This window comes from Triturus cristatus, chromosome 6 (assembly GCF_964204655.1).
Source record: "Triturus cristatus chromosome 6, aTriCri1.1, whole genome shotgun sequence".
Lineage (NCBI taxonomy): Eukaryota > Metazoa > Chordata > Amphibia > Caudata > Salamandridae > Triturus > Triturus cristatus.
In genome coordinates, this window is record NC_140589.1 from 897,176,862 (window position 1) to 897,194,719 (window position 17,858).

At 45.3% G+C, this 17,858-nt stretch overlaps 1 protein-coding gene across 1 annotated transcript in view; it reads left to right on the forward strand.

The window, feature by feature from the left end:
- The window catches only part of CNKSR3 (CNKSR family member 3), a 161,154-nt gene that overhangs the window by 120,874 nt on the left and 22,422 nt on the right, over nucleotides 1–17,858 (forward strand). The window contains exons 9-11 of the mRNA XM_085611537.1: nucleotides 1,553–1,699; nucleotides 2,394–2,518; nucleotides 8,563–8,771. Coding sequence (XP_085467663.1) covers nucleotides 1,553–1,699; nucleotides 2,394–2,518; nucleotides 8,563–8,771 — 481 coding nt within the window. The remainder of the gene's footprint in view (nucleotides 1–1,552; nucleotides 1,700–2,393; nucleotides 2,519–8,562; nucleotides 8,772–17,858) is intronic.

A 17,858-nucleotide genomic window follows, 5' to 3' on the forward strand; every position in this document is an offset into this window, starting at 1 on the left:
ATGCTCTCTTAGAGGGCACTTTTCATCTTTCTTAATGCTTTATAGAGAGTCCTCTGCTTGCCTGCGAAATAATGAATATTCATCTGTGTACACATGATCGTCTGCTGACATCCTTCACCGCCCATCCCATCTTATGCATTCCTGCCAGTGATAATGGCTCACAATAGGAAAGTTTGTGCTTCTGATGCTCAAATGTCTTGAGTGTGAGGTTTCTCAAAACAAGCTTCCATTCTAACAGTGTTCCTAGGAATGCACCAATTGCAGACTACCCGCTGGAGTAGTCTGTGGCATACAGTGAAAAAATTGAATGTGATCTTTTCAGTACCTCAAAGAAAGGAAAAGAAAAATATTTACAACATTAATGAACATTTTCATATGACCATGTCCATTTGCTGATTAAAAAGAAAAAAAGTTTCAAATTATGATATGAATGTTTGGGTTTTAGCCTTGTTCGACTGAAGCTACTCAGTACTGACCTTTGTATCCAATAGGATGGTGAAAAAACCTACAGATGGCACTGAGGTGGTGGGGTATTGTGGAGCACCGGTCGATAGCATACGTGTCTCATGCCAGGTGCAACCAGTGTTGAGGCCTGTAATTTCTTTCTAGTAGAACAAATAACACCTAAATAGCCATTCATTCATCAAAAGAATTTTTTTTATTTACCTTCGGTATCTGTAGTTCTGGTGGATGGTTACGTCTGTCATCTGAGTCCTCAAATTATGAAATTCCTTCAGGCATCAAACTCCTTCTGGAAATGTATTTCACCCAGGAGTAGCCCTCCAACGCCATCAGGTGGCACCACCCACTCCAGTCGTGTCTTCACCCACCCAGAAATAATAACACCATATGTGACATCATCTAGCTCAATGGTGCCATTTCTGCTTTTAATATCTCAAGTGTGGAGCTGATATGTGTTTTAGTGAAGAAATTCAATAGCGAATCCGACAGTGACTAGGCCAAATATCACCGTCTATGTTCCCAAGGTTTAAACCCCGTAGATTGTCCAAAATAGGGTCTCCTTCCATAACATTTCTTCTGGAGACTTATCCATTTACATCAGGAGGGTGAAGTTTAAGAGCTCCCACCTGTATGTTGAGCAACAAAGTCTCGTATCTAAAGCCTAAGTACCAAAGTTCTTTAGAAGAGCTTGCATTCAATGATATGTAGCTACCAGGGTACCAAAAAGAATCCGTCTGAAAGGCCCGTTGGGTCCTCGGGCAAGAAGGTATACTTCAAAGCTTGGGATATTCGTTTTGAACAAATGTTTCATACATTAAAATGTCTTGTCGACCTCTGTGATGTTCTTTGTCTTGTCAGCCAGTTACCGTACTTTCTGTGGCTCCTTTTTGTTTTTCTTTAGGTTCATTAGATCTCATCTGTACTCTCACGCTTCATCCACACATGTGTATTGCTAGACTCTTCCAGCAGCCTGGTTTATGCAGTACAACGCGTTATAAATGAATTCCATAGATACGTTTTTAAAGCATGGTGTCACATTGACCGATCTAATGGCTTTGCTGACATGGACTACATGTTTTGTCTTCCTTAGGTGGGTTGGCAGCTGAAGAATCTTGTGGGGAAGCTGCGAGAGAATACTTCTGAAGTGAAACTCATTCTGAAAAAACGCCCCACTGGCTTGTCAAACTTTACTCCTGCGCCTCTGAAGAACCTGCGCTGGAAACCCCCTCTTGTACAGGTACTGGCAGAATGTTGCTGTGCTGTATGTATTTGGGGATTGCATTTCCATACAGTATAATTTCTCATATCTAGCCAAAATGGATCCATTTGCATAATATTTTATCCAAGACGCTTTATTATGTAGACCTCATTAATTTAGATGAATGTGGTTGTCCTGTAACTGATTTTAAATTGGATGGTGTTTGAGAACTTTTTAGAGGATTATCTTTCAGTTTACCAAATTGCTTGCCTCACCCTTTTCCTGCAAGAAGTGATTTGGAGACGAGGGTCGCCTTGATGGTCCCATATCTTCGGTATTAGTGTTTGAAATGTAAATAGGTTTTCGCTCAAGTAGCATGATGCAGCCATCTAGTAGAAAGATTGATTTTTTTTTTTTAATGCAGTATTCTCAAATTGCATTCCAATCCTATCTAGTGCACAACTTAATTTACTAAGAAATTGAACTACTGTCTTTTTCTGTCAGTTATATTATGTGTTTGTCTGCCGAAGCTTTAGCCCTTTAGAGTTGCCATGTTTGTCTGTTTCTAGAGGTTTCAACAGATCAAGCAATACAACTTTTATTGAGAATGTTAATGAAGACAACTTTTTACACAGAAGAAAAATCACCTTTTTTTCGTAGCCTTTTAGAATGTATTTTCCACCTTGTTTTCTGATGTTACTTGTTTTACCTGATGATGTTCCTTCGCTTTCAGACAAGTCCTTCATCAACCTCGACTCAGTCGCCAGAAAGTACCCTGGACTCCTCCCTCAAGAAAGAGAAGCCAGCCATTTTGGACCTGTACATCCCCCCACCACCCGCTGTGCCGTATTCACCACGGTATGCAAATCCACTTAACAGCATTGCACAAATCCTCTTTTCTGCACCGGACTCTGAGCTCCGATCACATATCCCGCTCATTGGGGATTAGTCTAGATTTGCTTTCTTGTTCCACCCTCTGAGAATCCCTTGATCGGCTGTATCTCCTAACACCGTTTGTGGGTGATGTCCCAAGTAGCTTTGTTAATTAGCAGAAAACAATATGCTGAAAGCAAACATTGAAATATTCTTGCTGTATATATTGGCTTATGCTTATTGTTTGTTGGCAACGTGATCTGGGGCATAGGAGGGTATACCGGAGGGCAAAACCAGGGGATCTAAAATAAAAGCCCCCACATTCCGGAAGTATCCAGAAAATAAGCCTTTCTGATTGAGTATGGGTGCACAAATGCCAGATATCCATGATAACCACTGTCGATGTAAATGATTCATATTTAGATTCACTGTATTAAAGGGGTTTCGTGGGAATATCTTGAAAATCTGCATGGAATGGGCCCTTGTCGGCCAACGTTGGACACACATTTGAAAGAACTTTGACGGACAGTGTTGGGTTCTACAGCTTGTAGGATCTTATGTACATTTTGTAAGTTTCATTTATTCAGTATGTGTCTGTGAAGATCAAGAAAACACTGGTTGGAGCGTGTTTTACGTCAATAGTGATCCATGAAGTGAGTGGAAGATAAGTTGTCTGTCTGCTGTTATTACACATGACCGCACAATCAAAACATTGCGGAGTCAGACGCTTTGGCCGGTGCACCACACCTCTCCAGTAGCACCACAGTTAACAGCACAAGAACTTTAAATATTTTTTTCATAGTCCATTCTGATGCATACTACTTAATAATGTATGTTAATACTTGGTATATTAAAATTATTATTCAGGGCTTTTTTTTCATTTGGCCTACATTAGAAGGGAATGGGTAATGTAGCAGGACCCATAGCACTGCCACCAGTGACACTTTTAATATTTTCCTATATTCTGGGTGGCGGGTTCCAAGACTTCCTTCGCATTGTAGAGAGTTCTCTACTTCGAAATGCAGTTACAGCATCTGTCCGCTCCTTCAGCGCAAGTACACAATCTCCTTTTATTTGATACAAAAGCCAATGCATGATTTTTCAAATTAACTAAATTAATTCGAATGGCTTTTGTTGATAGATGTAACTCACTGTCGGAAGTGAATTGGAAACCACAGAGCTCAGTTCACATAATATACTGAAAACGCCTCAAACAAGTATAGGAATGGCTTCGAATACTTTTAACCTTCAGTGTTGACTTCCAAGGTCGTCGTCTTTAGTTATTCTTGTTCTATTAAGGTCTGTTTCTCATTTTACCATTTTCTTGTGTCCTGGAACATGTTCAGGAATTTAGCAGCAACAAAAGTCTCTGAGAAAAACAGAAATTGGTACATGTATATGTTTAAATAATCATAAACACTGATAATCATCTCGGGCAGCATTTCATTTCAACATTTTTGTTTAGCTCGTCAAGACCAACTATGTGCGAGATGACCCAAAGCCGAAAAATGTCAAACTAGCAAGAATTCCTGTCAGTTTTTTTTTATTTTTTAAACTGAAATATGTTTCCAAGAGTTAGTCCGCGGGTGTGGTGCAGAGTTCTTATGGAGACAGTCTTCCAGTCAGTTACATGACCCATATTTGGACATCCTGCGACCTCCTGTCATTTAGTATTAATTAAGGAGAAAACCAAAAAAGTGATGCCTGGCAAAATAAGTTTTTGTCCTTACTAAAAAAGTCATCCTACCTTCCTTTCCTGATGCCAATATTGTAGATAATTTCTTAAAATGCATGTTTCCTATTTATTCATTAGAAAAAATCTGACTCCCTTCCTTGTTGTTGCTACTTTGTACATACAGGTAAAACCTGTTCAGTTTACTCCAACTTGGAGATGTAAATAAAGGCCTGGTTTCTAAAAGAAACCCCCTTTCTCTTTTACCAGTTATTTCCGAAAGCTTCAGCAGATCTGTAGTCCTCACCTTAACCAGATGTATAACTGAGGGCTACCCTGTCCGATGACCTAAATGTGCCTTAGCATTGCGTGGAAATGAATGTGGTGGTGCTCAGAGTGAGGCATAGCTAGCAGACAAAAGCAGGTCGTGTGAGCCCACTACACCGATTATTAGTAAAGCCTTCTTTGTAGAATTATGTAGTAGAGAAATGTGACATGAAACCAAAGAGGGGTGAATAGTTTACAGCACAGGTCAGGTGAAGAGAAGCATAATTATGCAAATCTGTGTATGTTTGAGGAAAGAAAAGCAAGAGGGATAAGGTAGTAATGTTGGTTTCTAAAGAAAATAAATGTACAGTACACAAGGTGCGTGTCTTTTCTATGGTAAGGGGACCCCTTAAAGCAGAGGTCGCATTATGAGACTAGGCCCTCTGGGTAGCCCGCAGGAGCAACGATAAAAAATAGTAATATTTATTCAGCTTAAGGTGCAATAATGCATGGAAATATTGCAACCAGAGTGGTGACTACAGCCCTGAAGATATCAAACCGGCTGAAGGGAGCAGTGGTACTGAGGAAGTGAGGTGGCTAAAGGTGGACACCTTTGATGCTTCATTTGTGTTGGTGGTTATAGTTGGTGAGTGTAGGAACCTAGCATCTGACTGCATAGTTACTCCCACTTTTTCCTGGTGTATTGCTGGTTTCTGACTAGTCTGACAGGCACCATTGTAATCGGGACCCCAGTTTATTTGCTTTCTTCCTAAATTGACATGTATGTACTTTGGTACAACTCCAGATTGGATACTGGGATACCATGATCAGTCCCTAGTATATGGTACACATGTAACCAGGGCATAGGTACCCCAGAGGCCTCCCAGGGGCTGAAGCATGTATTATGCCACCCCTGAGAGGCCATGCAAAATGGAACCTCGGGTCTGCTACTGCAGCCTGTGTAAGCTGGTGCTTGCACCTCTGTGGATATATATATATATATATATATATATATATATATATATATATATATATATATTTACTCTTTATAAGTTACCCCATAGCAGGCCTTAACAATCCTGAAGGCAGGGTGCCGGGTTTTTCGTGAGAGGGTGCTCTGCATGAGCAGGGCCCCTACGCAGTCTTCGGAGACCATTCTCCCGGGCTGTACATGATACTACTAGACATATAGGTAGAGTTGCATTATACCCTTGCGTTAAAAGCTATCTCGCAAACGACTGCAATGGAGTATGTCGTGTTTGGTGTCAAACACCTTGGAATCATACCTCCACACCTGTAACTGGTGTTGGAGGTATGATTCCTCCCCTCAGACCGAGGTTCTGGGGTACCTAAGTCTACCGGTACCAACTTTATCGAACCTTACAGCACAAAATGGATGTTGCCAGCCACAGACACGAGTCTGCCCACCTGCTGGTGAGCCAAGTTCGAGCAGGGGAAGGCAGCACAATAGGCATCCTGTCACAGGGAGGTGTGACCACCTCCCAGACAGGATTTAGTGTATTGGGGCTGGGTGGCTACACTGTCACAGTGCCAGAAAGTCTGGCTCAGGGGCACATTTGGTGTCCCTGTGCATAGTCCAGCTCAAACCAGTTCTGGGAGCCATTTTCTCCTGCTCTAGTGCGAAGCTGGACAAAGGACATGAGTAGCCTCCTCCTGTCCCGTCACACGCCCAAGAGGGTCCCTAGAATCTGTCCAGCCCTGTCCAGCCCTCTCCCGTGGGTATAAAATTGGTTACCTGGCTACAGGACATTAGATTTTACGTGGACAAGATTCTGCAAGAAGATACCGCTACACTTCTACCGTCTGGACACGCTGGACTTCGCTGGGGCCTCCCTTGGGCTTGACTTCGTCTTCCCTTGCCGTCCTCCGGCTCGCCACTGTCCATGATCCATACAGGCTCTGTGTAGGACCCTGTGGACCTCCAAGACAACAGGAGAATCTCCCTTGGAGTGAAGGAGTTACTCCCCTACAAACGCAGGCACCGTAACGCATCTGACCGGTTTGCTAACCCGAAGGCTCCAGCAACACAGGAGGTGGGTTTCTGAAGGTCTCAGAGGTCGAGCTGCCCTCTCACCTAGTTTGAGGTGGATATCCCTCATGGGGGCCATTTACCCGTACCCCTGTGCACCGCATTTATTTGCAGCTGCACATGCTTGTTTTGGTGCAACAATTCCATGCATTGGGCCATTTGTAGCCCTGACCCCAGCGCATCTTTTCTGATAAGGACTCCGGCATCCTCACACTCTGTGCCCTGCTAGCTGGTATCCTGTGAAACTGCCTGAGGTCCCCTCGTGACTCCTGTGCCTTCGGCCTGTGGTTCTACTTGAGGGTCAACTTTGCTTTATTTGGGCTCCCCTGGTTGCTCCAGGCTTGCCCTGACTCCCCTTGCTGTGGTGAGTCTCCTGTTCCTTGCTGGGCCAGATCGACACCAAATTTGACCATCTGTGTTGCTTGCCGCTGCCAAGGCTTGTTGGTGCTCCCGCCGGACACCGACCCCTCAGCACTCGACATCCATCGTGAGACAGCTCGCCGCCGGCTCCTGGTCGTCCTAGACATCTCCTGGTCTTAGGAGCTGAAGTGTCAAGATCAGTCATCGCACCCGACATCGGTGGGCATTCGTCTACAGAGCCCCTGGTCACTCCAAAGTGACCCAGACTCTGTCCCCTCTGCTTTCAGGTTCTTCTCATCTAGAATCCACGTTTGGATTTCACCGGACACTTTTCATACTTCCAGCAGCAGCATTTATTTGTAGGGTATCCGACGCCACTTCGTGCCTATGCACCTGGCTCCTCTGGGATAGGTAACTTCGGTACAAGGGTATCCACGGGTGGGGTGGCTCTCCAAACTCTTAAGTTCCAAGGGTTGTCTTTGTAATCTGCTGGGAAGTGTCCTTAATCTCTAAATATCCAACCGCGACTTTACCATTTAATTGTACGGAGCACGCTGTCGTGTTCTCACTCTGCACCCATCCTCCGTGGGGTCCCTACTCACTCACCTTGGGTAGTTCCTTGTGGTCACAGTGATTCTACATCTTCTAGACTAGGTCTAGTCCCGAGTCGTGGTTCTTATACCACTTTCTTAGTATATAGTTTGGGCTCCCCCGGGAGCCCACTGTGTATTGTGCTACTTACGTTTGATTCTTTGTAACTGTATTATTTAATTTGTGCTCTATCCTCGGGTAGAGGATACTAGAGAGTGTTATATATAATAAATACATATTTTTATAACTACTGTGTGGTTTCCATTTCATTTAACCAATACTATACGATTGTATTCTGGTAAAACAAGGTGCTTAACGTTCCTTCAAGACTTGGCCTGAAGGCTGCTCTCCATAGCTACCACTAAGATAGCTTTCAATAAAGGTCATCTTTGACCTAATAACCATAAGGGTTGTTTGGACTGGTACAAGGTGTCCACTTTAATTAGAGGACAGCATATACCAGGCCAACTTCTCACAGTGAGCACAGGCACTCATTTTTGAAGAACGGAACTTATTATTATTTTTAGTACTTTTGTGACTCGTACCAAGAGAGAGGGAGACAAAGATATCAAACGGTGACAGAGGGAGAAACGGATGATAAATAACTTGCAAGCGTCTGATTATGAGACGGGAAGTGTAGTCTGGTGAAAGAAAAAGGCATGAGGTGCAATCATGACTGAGACACCTTGGTTTTAGCAACCCGGTCTTTAAGTTGCTTAGTTAAACTTGGGGCACCTGCTCTTATGTTTACAAATTGTGCAGGGCCTATATGCATTGCGGCCAGTGCAGGTAAGAGTGGTGAGGCGTCGAAAGACGACGAACTAAAAAAAAAAAAAAAGAAAACCAACACGGCGATGGGGTGAGCGCAAGGTAAGCGGTTTAATTTTATTTTCGTTTCTCGTTGTCTGGCAATTCCCTCCACCCTGTCCCTGCCGCACCACTCTTAGCAGCACTGGCCGCAGCTGTATATGTTAAGAGTAAGTATGGGGATGGGCCTCATCACTTATAAAATTTTAAGTTTTGGATTCTAATGTGAAGATGCCAATTACTTGCCATAACCATTTACCTATGAATATGTTTTAATTTTAGGGATGAGAAGGGCAGCCTTGGTTATGGCGGAGTCAGCAAACACTGGCAAACGCCACCCAGATCAAAAGGTGCGGAGTCTCCAAATTCTTACCTAGACCAAGAAAGCCGAAGGCGGCGTTTTACCATTGCGGATTCTGATCAGTTATTGGTGTATCCTGTAGAAGTCAATGCTTTGCCTGCCAAGATGCGAGATAAAACACCATCTTACAGTAAGTTGATATAACTCGAGAATAAGTCTGCAGCCTTTAAATGAAATTTTTTCTTAACTTGTTGGAATTTCTCTTACAATGCTTCCTTGAAAGTGTCAGCTTTTTTTAGATTTGGTAGCCACTCGGAATACAAGGTGTGCCACTTAAATAGCACACTCGCATACTATGCTGGTTAACAACTCCCTAAACATCACTAGCAGAACAGCCAGGAATCTTAGGATATTAATCTTCTTTGCAGGATGCATTCCATGTGCAAAAGGAAGTAACAAGATCAGGTGCCGGGTGATATTGTAACTACGGAAGGGACTTGGGATCATTTAGTAACCCTGTGATGAATTGTGCCCTCAGTTAGCTCAGCCACTGTTAGAAGCAATAACCTCTTGTGATATCCATTCAAGAACCAGTCCCTGATTTCCTCAGATGCTGCTCCAGGGCCTGATGGTTTGGAGCATTATTTTCTACAAAGTATTGTTTCCAAAATGTGCTCTTACGTCTTATAGTGTTACCAGTAAGTTGAGAATCTTGGAAAGGTTGCGTGGGTGGGAAGATAGAGTTCACTTATGTCTCGAGTAACATTATGTTCATTGGTAGCTACCTTCTCATTGTAGAAGTAATTTTCTTATGCTCACCCCTTTTGATCTTTTCCTGTGAACATTCTTGCATCTAAATTGATCCAACTTTGAAGTTCAAATTATATTGGTGCCTGTGGTATTATCTTATTATTAGTGTCTTATTGTCTTAGTGTTTGGTTGTTCCATCACTTACCTGTATCTATAGGAAATTGTTTGTCCCTTAAAGAATGTTCGTGTTCATGTGGAGAAGCAGTGAAGTCGGCTGCTAGACTGGCTCTTATTTGTTCAAGTGTGGCTGGAGTTTCTCCTTTCAGTAAAGCTTCTGCTGGATTCACATTTCCTCTCTACCTGCTCCTCTTTATGGATTCCACAGTGTGTTTGGTGTTAAGGGAGAGAGATGAGACTGTGCCAAATTTGTTTAGCCCACGCTAGTTCAGATCTTTTTGGTGGAAATCCACCAGAAGGCCCTGCAGTTGTTGCAAGCATTAAAGCTGGTATGAATGACTATGCAGTAGGATCTGGTGTGGTACAAAATTGAACTCCTGTTCTAGCCTTTTCCTCTTTTTTTCATTAGCTGTGATTTTCTAAATCTGACACTTCTCATGATAATGGGCATGAGGTTCTCACCGTTCATTTTAGATCTTTCCATTTTTTACCACTTTGGTCTCTTAACAGCTAGTGGAATGATGAATTATCTTTTGAGGATTTTACTCACTTGTGGATACCCCTTGACAAAGTGAGTGTGATGCATTCTCAAATGAATTTGTCAACCTGGAAAAATATTTGGAATTTCTGAGCCTGTATACTCATAACTGGCCCTTAACAGTGAGAGAGCAACTGCTGGAAGACACATCTTTACTTATTCTTCTACTGCAGGTGTCTTTATTATTTTATACTTTCTGCTAGATCCAGTCATTTCCTTATTCCCTACCAATCTCATTTCCATTACTGTACGTTTTTGTTAGTCCACAGTATGATGGAGCAGGGTAGAAGCAGGGAAAAAAGTGGGAGGTGGATTAATAATTAAAGGTTCCAGGTCACATTATCAGCAGAGCTTTTCTAGTGGCCTTACTGTAAGGTATGCTAAAAGTTGACTTGTCTTTATTGCACCTCCCTACTTTGCAGAAAATGTTACTAGTGCGGAGGGGGGTGCCAGGCATGCGTGTAAGTCATACAGGCATTGGGTCAAATAGTTTTCATTTGGCCAGGCCAAGCCAAGGAGTACTTGCCCAAGCCAAGAAGAATACACTTTGACTGTCCTCCTCCTTTGATGTTCATCTACCTTGACAGAAGGACCAAACTGGTCTAGGTACATGAACATCCAACTCATCAACAGCATAGTGCTAGGTCCTGTACCTGAGACTCCTGGCAGTGCAACTTTATTAAGTGCATCCAGGCTCTTTGCCTACTGTTGCTGCTTTCCACTGGTGACACCTTCGGCAGCAGAATGGTCCGTTTGGATTCTGCTTCTGCCAGCATCATCCCTCATCACTAGCTGTAGTGTAAAAACCATTTGGAACATGGGGTAGGACTGCCCGCCTAGCCAGGTGCACCAACCTGTCGGCATTCCTGCTAGGTGTGGGCATATGCTCACTGGTTGCTTCCACCTGCTCCAGCCTGAGCATTGAGTTAATTTTACTAGATTTTAGCTGATAGAAGATTGTGCTCTTGATCACCTGGTGCTTGTTCATTGTCTTATCTGGCACCATAGCATTGTCACATAATCTGGCACTCTCCATTCATCTCGCTACCTATCACTCTTTCTCCAATATTCTATGCCTTATTTGACCTTCGCTATAGCCCCCTGGTTAGAGGGACCAGGTATGAGATCCTCCTGAGTCTCTCTTTTCATGCTCCGTTGCTCTCTAGCTCGGCTTATGCTCTACAAATACCATCACAAGCATGCATATTGTCGAACAGTCTCAAAATTCTCACTGAACATCTACACTTTATCTTGTCCAAAGCCTCTTTCTCGAGTCCCTTCTTCTCAACTTGACAGACTAATTTACTAAACGCTAGACAGATTATTCCTCGGTAACCTCCCCCTTTAGGTCACAGCAAATCCTTAGGTCCTTTTTCAGTGCTTCTCCTTTAATCAGGTGATGCATTGCCACATTCATATTCTTTCTCTCTCCACACACAGACACCCACCAACACCACCACCTCCACCACGGTTTGCAGGTATAATGTGCAATAATCAGCTGCCACCAACTGTTAATCTTGTTTGTATCTCCCCAATTTGTAAAGACATTGTTTTTCAGCGTGAATCATTTTCTTGATTTCACATGCTACGCATCATTCCGCCATCTAGTGGTTGGGTCCAGAATTGTTTTTTTTCCCCCCTCGTTTTGGTCGCTGTCGACCACCATTTAGTGCCAGGTACGTTCCCTGTGTGACGTCAAACGGTATCCTGGAGGTCGACGTGCGTAGTGGCCATCTTCAGATTCTTTTTTCCGCCGTTGAGTCTGGAAGCAAGACGGGAAGCTTCGAAAAAGTTTGCGATTTTCCCAAAAACACTTCAGAAAAAGGAAGATTGTCATCAAAATATCAACGAAGAGACATCGAGCAACGACGCCGTAATCGGAGAAAGAAGCAGAGCGGCCATTTCAACACCAGAGGACCACTCCGAGTCACAAATGGCGAGGTAGGGGCCATGGAGAAGACCCCTTTCAAATTCTGCCCACAGTGTCCCCACAAATACGCACAACGAGATCCACACAACGTGTGCAACCTCTGCCTGCTCAAGGATCACCAGGGCATAGACTGTGAGGCCTATGCAGCGTTCCTGCCGAAGACTCTTAGGACACGTCGAAACCAGAGGCAGGCCCACTACACCACGATGTCACAGTCGGCGAAAAAAACTTCCATGATGGACATGGGTTTGTCTAGCGACGAAGAGGAGCAGGCGGCTCCAGCAGAATCGACACACGAAAGATTGGATGTCGAAATTCTAGAAAAAGACGCAGAAAAGAGCCGCGCAGAAAAGAAGGCGAAGGAGTCGAAAAAGACGACGGAGAAGGTAAGACCTAAAGATCCGTCGGAACCGAAGGGCCACAAACCAAAAACAACCAAGGCAGCCTGATGCCGAGCAAAAAGCGATTGAAGGTCAGCCGCGATCAAAAGAACCCCACGGGACCCATGCAAAGGTTACAGAAGAGGGAAAATCGCACAAGGCTCCAAAGCCACAGGTCGACGACAAACCCGCAAAAACAAGTGCGACGCTGAAAACTAACGTCGACGCCGAAAAGAAAAGGAAGTCCCCGGCCTCTGAAGCCGAAAGGGCCTTCGAAGTCGAAAAGAAAAGAGAAGACTCTAGGACGAGATGGCCGCTCTTATTACAGAGAAAAAAGGAATTTGCCGAATCATTAAAAGATTTTCGAATCCCTAAGACAGCGGAGGCTGTACCGGAAAACGTCAACGCTGAAGACCCAGAGGAAGAAGGTATCCTCGAATCTCCACCGACGCCGGAACCTCAAGGCGAAGACCCTGAGGAATACGGAAACCTACCAGAGGAGGAGGAAAATGAAGAAACCTTAGAGGACGAATGGAGCGATATCGACACCGAGAGTCCAAAGGAGGAAATCTGCAACTATCCTTCAAAAACATCACCCCAAGATGACATTGCTTTCTACAATGAAATTAAGAGGGCAGCAAACCAGTTTGGGGTGCCCCTAGAGGAAGAAATGGGGGATACATGTTTCCTGCTGGAAACCCTGGCACCGGCAACAAAGGGGACACAATATCTACCCATGTTGCCAAGTATGCTGGGCCAAGGCAAGAAAGCCTTTAAAGAACCAGCTTCTGGGGAGGAGCCAAGATGGCGACCGAGATGGCAGCGTAGGCTCCCGGCTCTGTGATTCTCCGCATCCCGCACAGATATCCTGCATGAGATCCTCAGCCTGCGCTACATGCCCGTGTTGGTGATTGAGAGCGGCAACCGATCGTGTGATCCTGAAGCTTCTAGCGGCGGTACCGCCCGAGAAATGCTCGTTTGAAGTTTGCGGCCTGGGCAGCCCTGGGGCCGGGACCTCGAGTGGACAACATGGCCGGGCGGCAGTTCAACAACAGCGGCCATTGGTGACCGAGTGGAGTTGGAATACCGAAGTGGCGCGAATATCGGCCTACATCTCGCTGTGGTTACTCCTATCACCGAGAATAGTGTGACGGGTGCATACCCGGGGTGACGATTCCGGGGGTTATCGGCGATCGCCTGGACCCTCGCCAATGATTTGATCGGTCGTGGCCTGTGGCTCGTCCCGATCTGCACGGGCTGCTCCCGGTCTTCGCAGACGCTGGCCCAGGGGGAGAACGACTGTCACCTGTGACCACACACTGGATACACATCTCGCCTGCCTCCGGACCCTTGTTTGCAGCGACATGGAACTTGATGTGCTTGTGACTGAGACCCGGTTCCCATCTGGGGTGGCCCTGCCCTGCGGCCATCTTGATGGGATGGACTCTACCATCCTGTACGCTGGGTCGCAGCAAGATTGGGAGTGTGTGGCGCAGAGGAGCGTGGCGGAGCGAGTGCGAGGGGCCGTGCTGGGGTACGGTGACCTCCTCGATGCTCTCGGAGCCCTTCATTCCACCCTGGTTCATGGCGCTTGGGTATTGGGGAGGAAGCTTGATGGTATTGTGTTGGCGTCGGAACAATTGCGGTCTTCCTGTCCCCAGGTACATAAGGCACTGTCTCACCTTTCACAGGAGGAAAGTGCCATGACCGCCTCTGTGAATAAGGGACGGATGGAAACTTTGGACACTGTGGCAGCGTGTGGTCGGCTGGCTGTGGGGTCGGTCTGTTCTGGAGATTTTGGACTTGAGCGGAGGGTGGTGACTTTGTCCCATGCGTGGCATCCGGCGACCCAGGCAATCTTCACGCAACGGTCGCCTGCTCTGGCTGATTCCTCCTTCCTGGACCTCGTGTGTGGCGCGGGCCTTGGGGCAGTTCTGGGAAAGGTGATCTCCCATGATGATGACTGTGTTGGTGTTCCGAAACGTCCTGCCCACATGTGTGTGTCCCTTCCTGGTCAACTCTGGACGCTCATCTTCCTTGTAATCTCGGACATGATAATGGATCGCTGGGTATGCACTGGTGGTTTCGCAAAGAGTGGCCAAGGATAAGGCTGATCCTTTAGAGGTTGTCATTTCATAGGCGGGCGGGCTTGGGGGTTGTGTGCTTTCACGATGTAACTAATAGTGTAGTCGGTGAATACTGCTCCCCATTTCCCTCAGACATGGCCGAACTTTTGCTGTTTAATGTTCGTTGGGGAGGAAGATATTGTGCGGGAGGGAGAAGCCGGGGGCCTGGTTGAAGGCCCTCCTCCAGTTTATTATTACTCTCTCCCCTTTTCTGTTAGGGGGGATTTCCTCTCTTTTCCCTTTTTCTCTGTTTCTTCTATATTTCGGGTCTGGTTCTGGGGCGACAGGCACGCTGCGGGGGGGGGGGGCCGTAGTCATCTGCAGAGGTGCAGGGTGGGGGGTTGGGGGAGGGGCTTCTATAGTCCTTTATCGTGTTTCTATGGCCTTCTTTTTCTTCTCTTATTCTTCTTTGTCTTTCTTTTCTGGGGTCAGTGCGGTAGGTTTCCTTCGTGGCCAATCATTGTTTTTCATTTGTGCCTCATTTCCGTGGGGTTTTCTGGGTCCTAGGGCAGGAGACTGCAGGCGCAAACGGCTCGTGATATCCCTCCACATCCTGAACTTCCTGTTTCAGCGCCATTGATTTGATAAATTGCTATTTATTGTTTGACGTTCACTATTCTGCCTGCCAATTTTCGCTGTTGAGAACTTGATTGCCACCTGATCCTTCTCTCCTTTATTGTAAAATGAAAACCTTTTATATCCTGGTTTCCCTCTTGGGCTGTTCAGTGGATAAGAGAATACTGGCATTGAGAATCGACTTCCCGAGGTGCTGCATGTGATTATAATCTGCTCGCTGTTACCTTCACTGTTTGGCGGCCGGCCCCGAGGGTTGTAGGCCCATACTTGTCTTTATTTGCAATGTCAATAAAGGTTTTTCAAAAAAAAAAAAAAAAAAAAAAAAAACAAGCTTCTAACAAAGGGTTAACTCCTAGAGAGGAGTAAAAATATAAGCACTCTTCAAAAGACCCAAAATACATACCGGGAAATGCTATACCTGACTCTATCATCTTAACAACAGCCAGGAGCAGAGCAAATGCAGTCTCCAACTCAGGACCTCCACCAGAAAAGGAGAGACCGAGGATGGACTTGGTGGGCAGAAGGATTGAGAATGAAGCAGCAACGCAGTGGCGCATTGCCAACTCAAATGCCCTGTTAAACAGATATGGCCACCAACAGTGGGATGAAATAGAGTTGATGAACAAACTCCCAGAGGAAGACAAAAAAAGAGCAAGAGCAGTTATCCAAGAGGGAAAATGTGGCTAACTCCTGCCTAAAATCTGCACTAGATGCAGCAGATACCGCAAGCAGGCATATGTGCACGGGAACCATACTCCGAAGTCATGCCTGGAACAGGATTTCTGGATTCAAACAAGAAGTTCAGACATCGATCATCAACAGGCCTTTTAACGGGGAAGCTCTATTTGGAAAAGAAGTGGATGAATCCCTCCAACAAATTAAAACGGACAATGAAACAGCAAGTGCAATGGGGGCCCTGCAACAAAGAGGATCTTCCAAAAGAGAGGGTTTCTCTAACAGACCACAGGGAGAGGCAACTTCAGCCAAAACCAGTAGATGCCGCAACAGTCTTATCGACAGAACCCAAACCAACAGATGGGTCAACAATCTAGTTACCAGGGCTGGCAGCAAGAGAAGCAGCCGTTTCGAGGGCGAGGTAATGGCAGAGGAAGAAGCCAATCCTCTAGAGGGAGAGGAAATGGCTCAAACTGACTTCAACACAGAAAAGGACCCACACAGAACACCAGTGGGGGGAAGAATATCCTTTTTTTCCACAGCCAATGGAAAAGAATCACAATGGACAAATGGATATTAAATTTGGTACAACACGAATATTGCATAGAGCTAACTAAAACGCCACCTGCAAATCCAAAGGTAACAAGAACATTATCCAAATCAGAACAAACACCGCTAAATGCAGAGATCAAAGAACTGTACCTAAAACAGGCAATAGAAATAGTACCAAAACAAAAATGGCACACAGGAACTACTTGCCATACTTCCTTGTACCAAAACAATATCTAACCCTAAGACCAGTCCTGGTCTTACGATTCATAAACAAGTTTATACTGACACAACACTTCAAAATGTGTACCCTTCAAGAAATAATCCCACAAATCCAAAAGGGGGATTTTCTAGCAACAATAGACCTCAAAGATGCCTATTTACATATCCCAATAAACAAAAGACACAAAGTACCTAAGATTCCTACACAATGGAACACACTACCAATTCAAGGTACTCCCGTTCGGGATAAAATCAGCTCCACGGGTGTTCACAAAGTGTTTGGCAGCAGTGGCGGCACACCTAAGAAAAGAAAAAATCCACGTATACCCCTACCTGGACAATTGGCTAATAAGGGGAAGCACTAAACAAATATGCCACTATCATGTTCAAAAAACAATTTGAACGCTACAAAGCCTGGGTTTCTCAATAAAACACAAAAAATAGTCAAGAACCCCAGAAAAAGAAAAGACCTTCCTGGGAGCAAGCCAGAATACAAAAGACGCAAAAGCTTATCCCAGTCAGACTAGGATACAAGCGGGGACAGTCTCTGACAGTGAGGAAGGTAATGAAACTAATGGGCATGATGGCATCATGTATCCCACTCATCCCTCACGCTCGCCTACACATGTTCCCATTCCAAGAATGGCTCACCAACAGCTGGTCACAAGCCACAGGGAGTTGGGAAGATCTAGTGGTTGCTACGCAAAAGGTGCAAGCAGAGACACAATGGTGGACATCCAACAACATAGCACAGGGAGACCTTTCAGGAACACAACTGCATCTGTAACAATCACCACGGATGCATCCCTCAACGGTTGGGGAGCAAATCTCAACCAGCTAAAGGTTCATGGTCAATGGAGCAGACAAGACTCCTAGAAGCGCATCAATTTCTTAGAAATGAAAACGGTTCTACTGGCAGTCCAAGCATTCCAGAAACCGGTTCAGGGGAAGCCATTCTAATACAAACAGACAACACGACTACAATGTTCTACCTGAACAAACAGGGTGGAACTAAGTCCTTTCCCCTGAGCAAACTTATGCAGGAAATCTGGCAATGGGCAATACCACAACAAATCAATCTGCTGACAGTACATCTACCAGGGGCAGACAACATTACAGCAGACCAACTAAGCAGACAAAACAGCTGCTCACACGAATGGGTGCTAAAGCAAACAGTACAATACCTATTCAACCTCTGGGGAACGCCAGTGTTGGACCTCTTTGCAACAACGCAGAACAAGAAATGTGGAAACTTTGCGTCCAGGTTTCCACACCACCTGTCAAGGGGAAATGCATTTTCACTCAATTGGTCTCAGACATTTGTCTACACCTTTCCACCAATTTCCCTGATGCA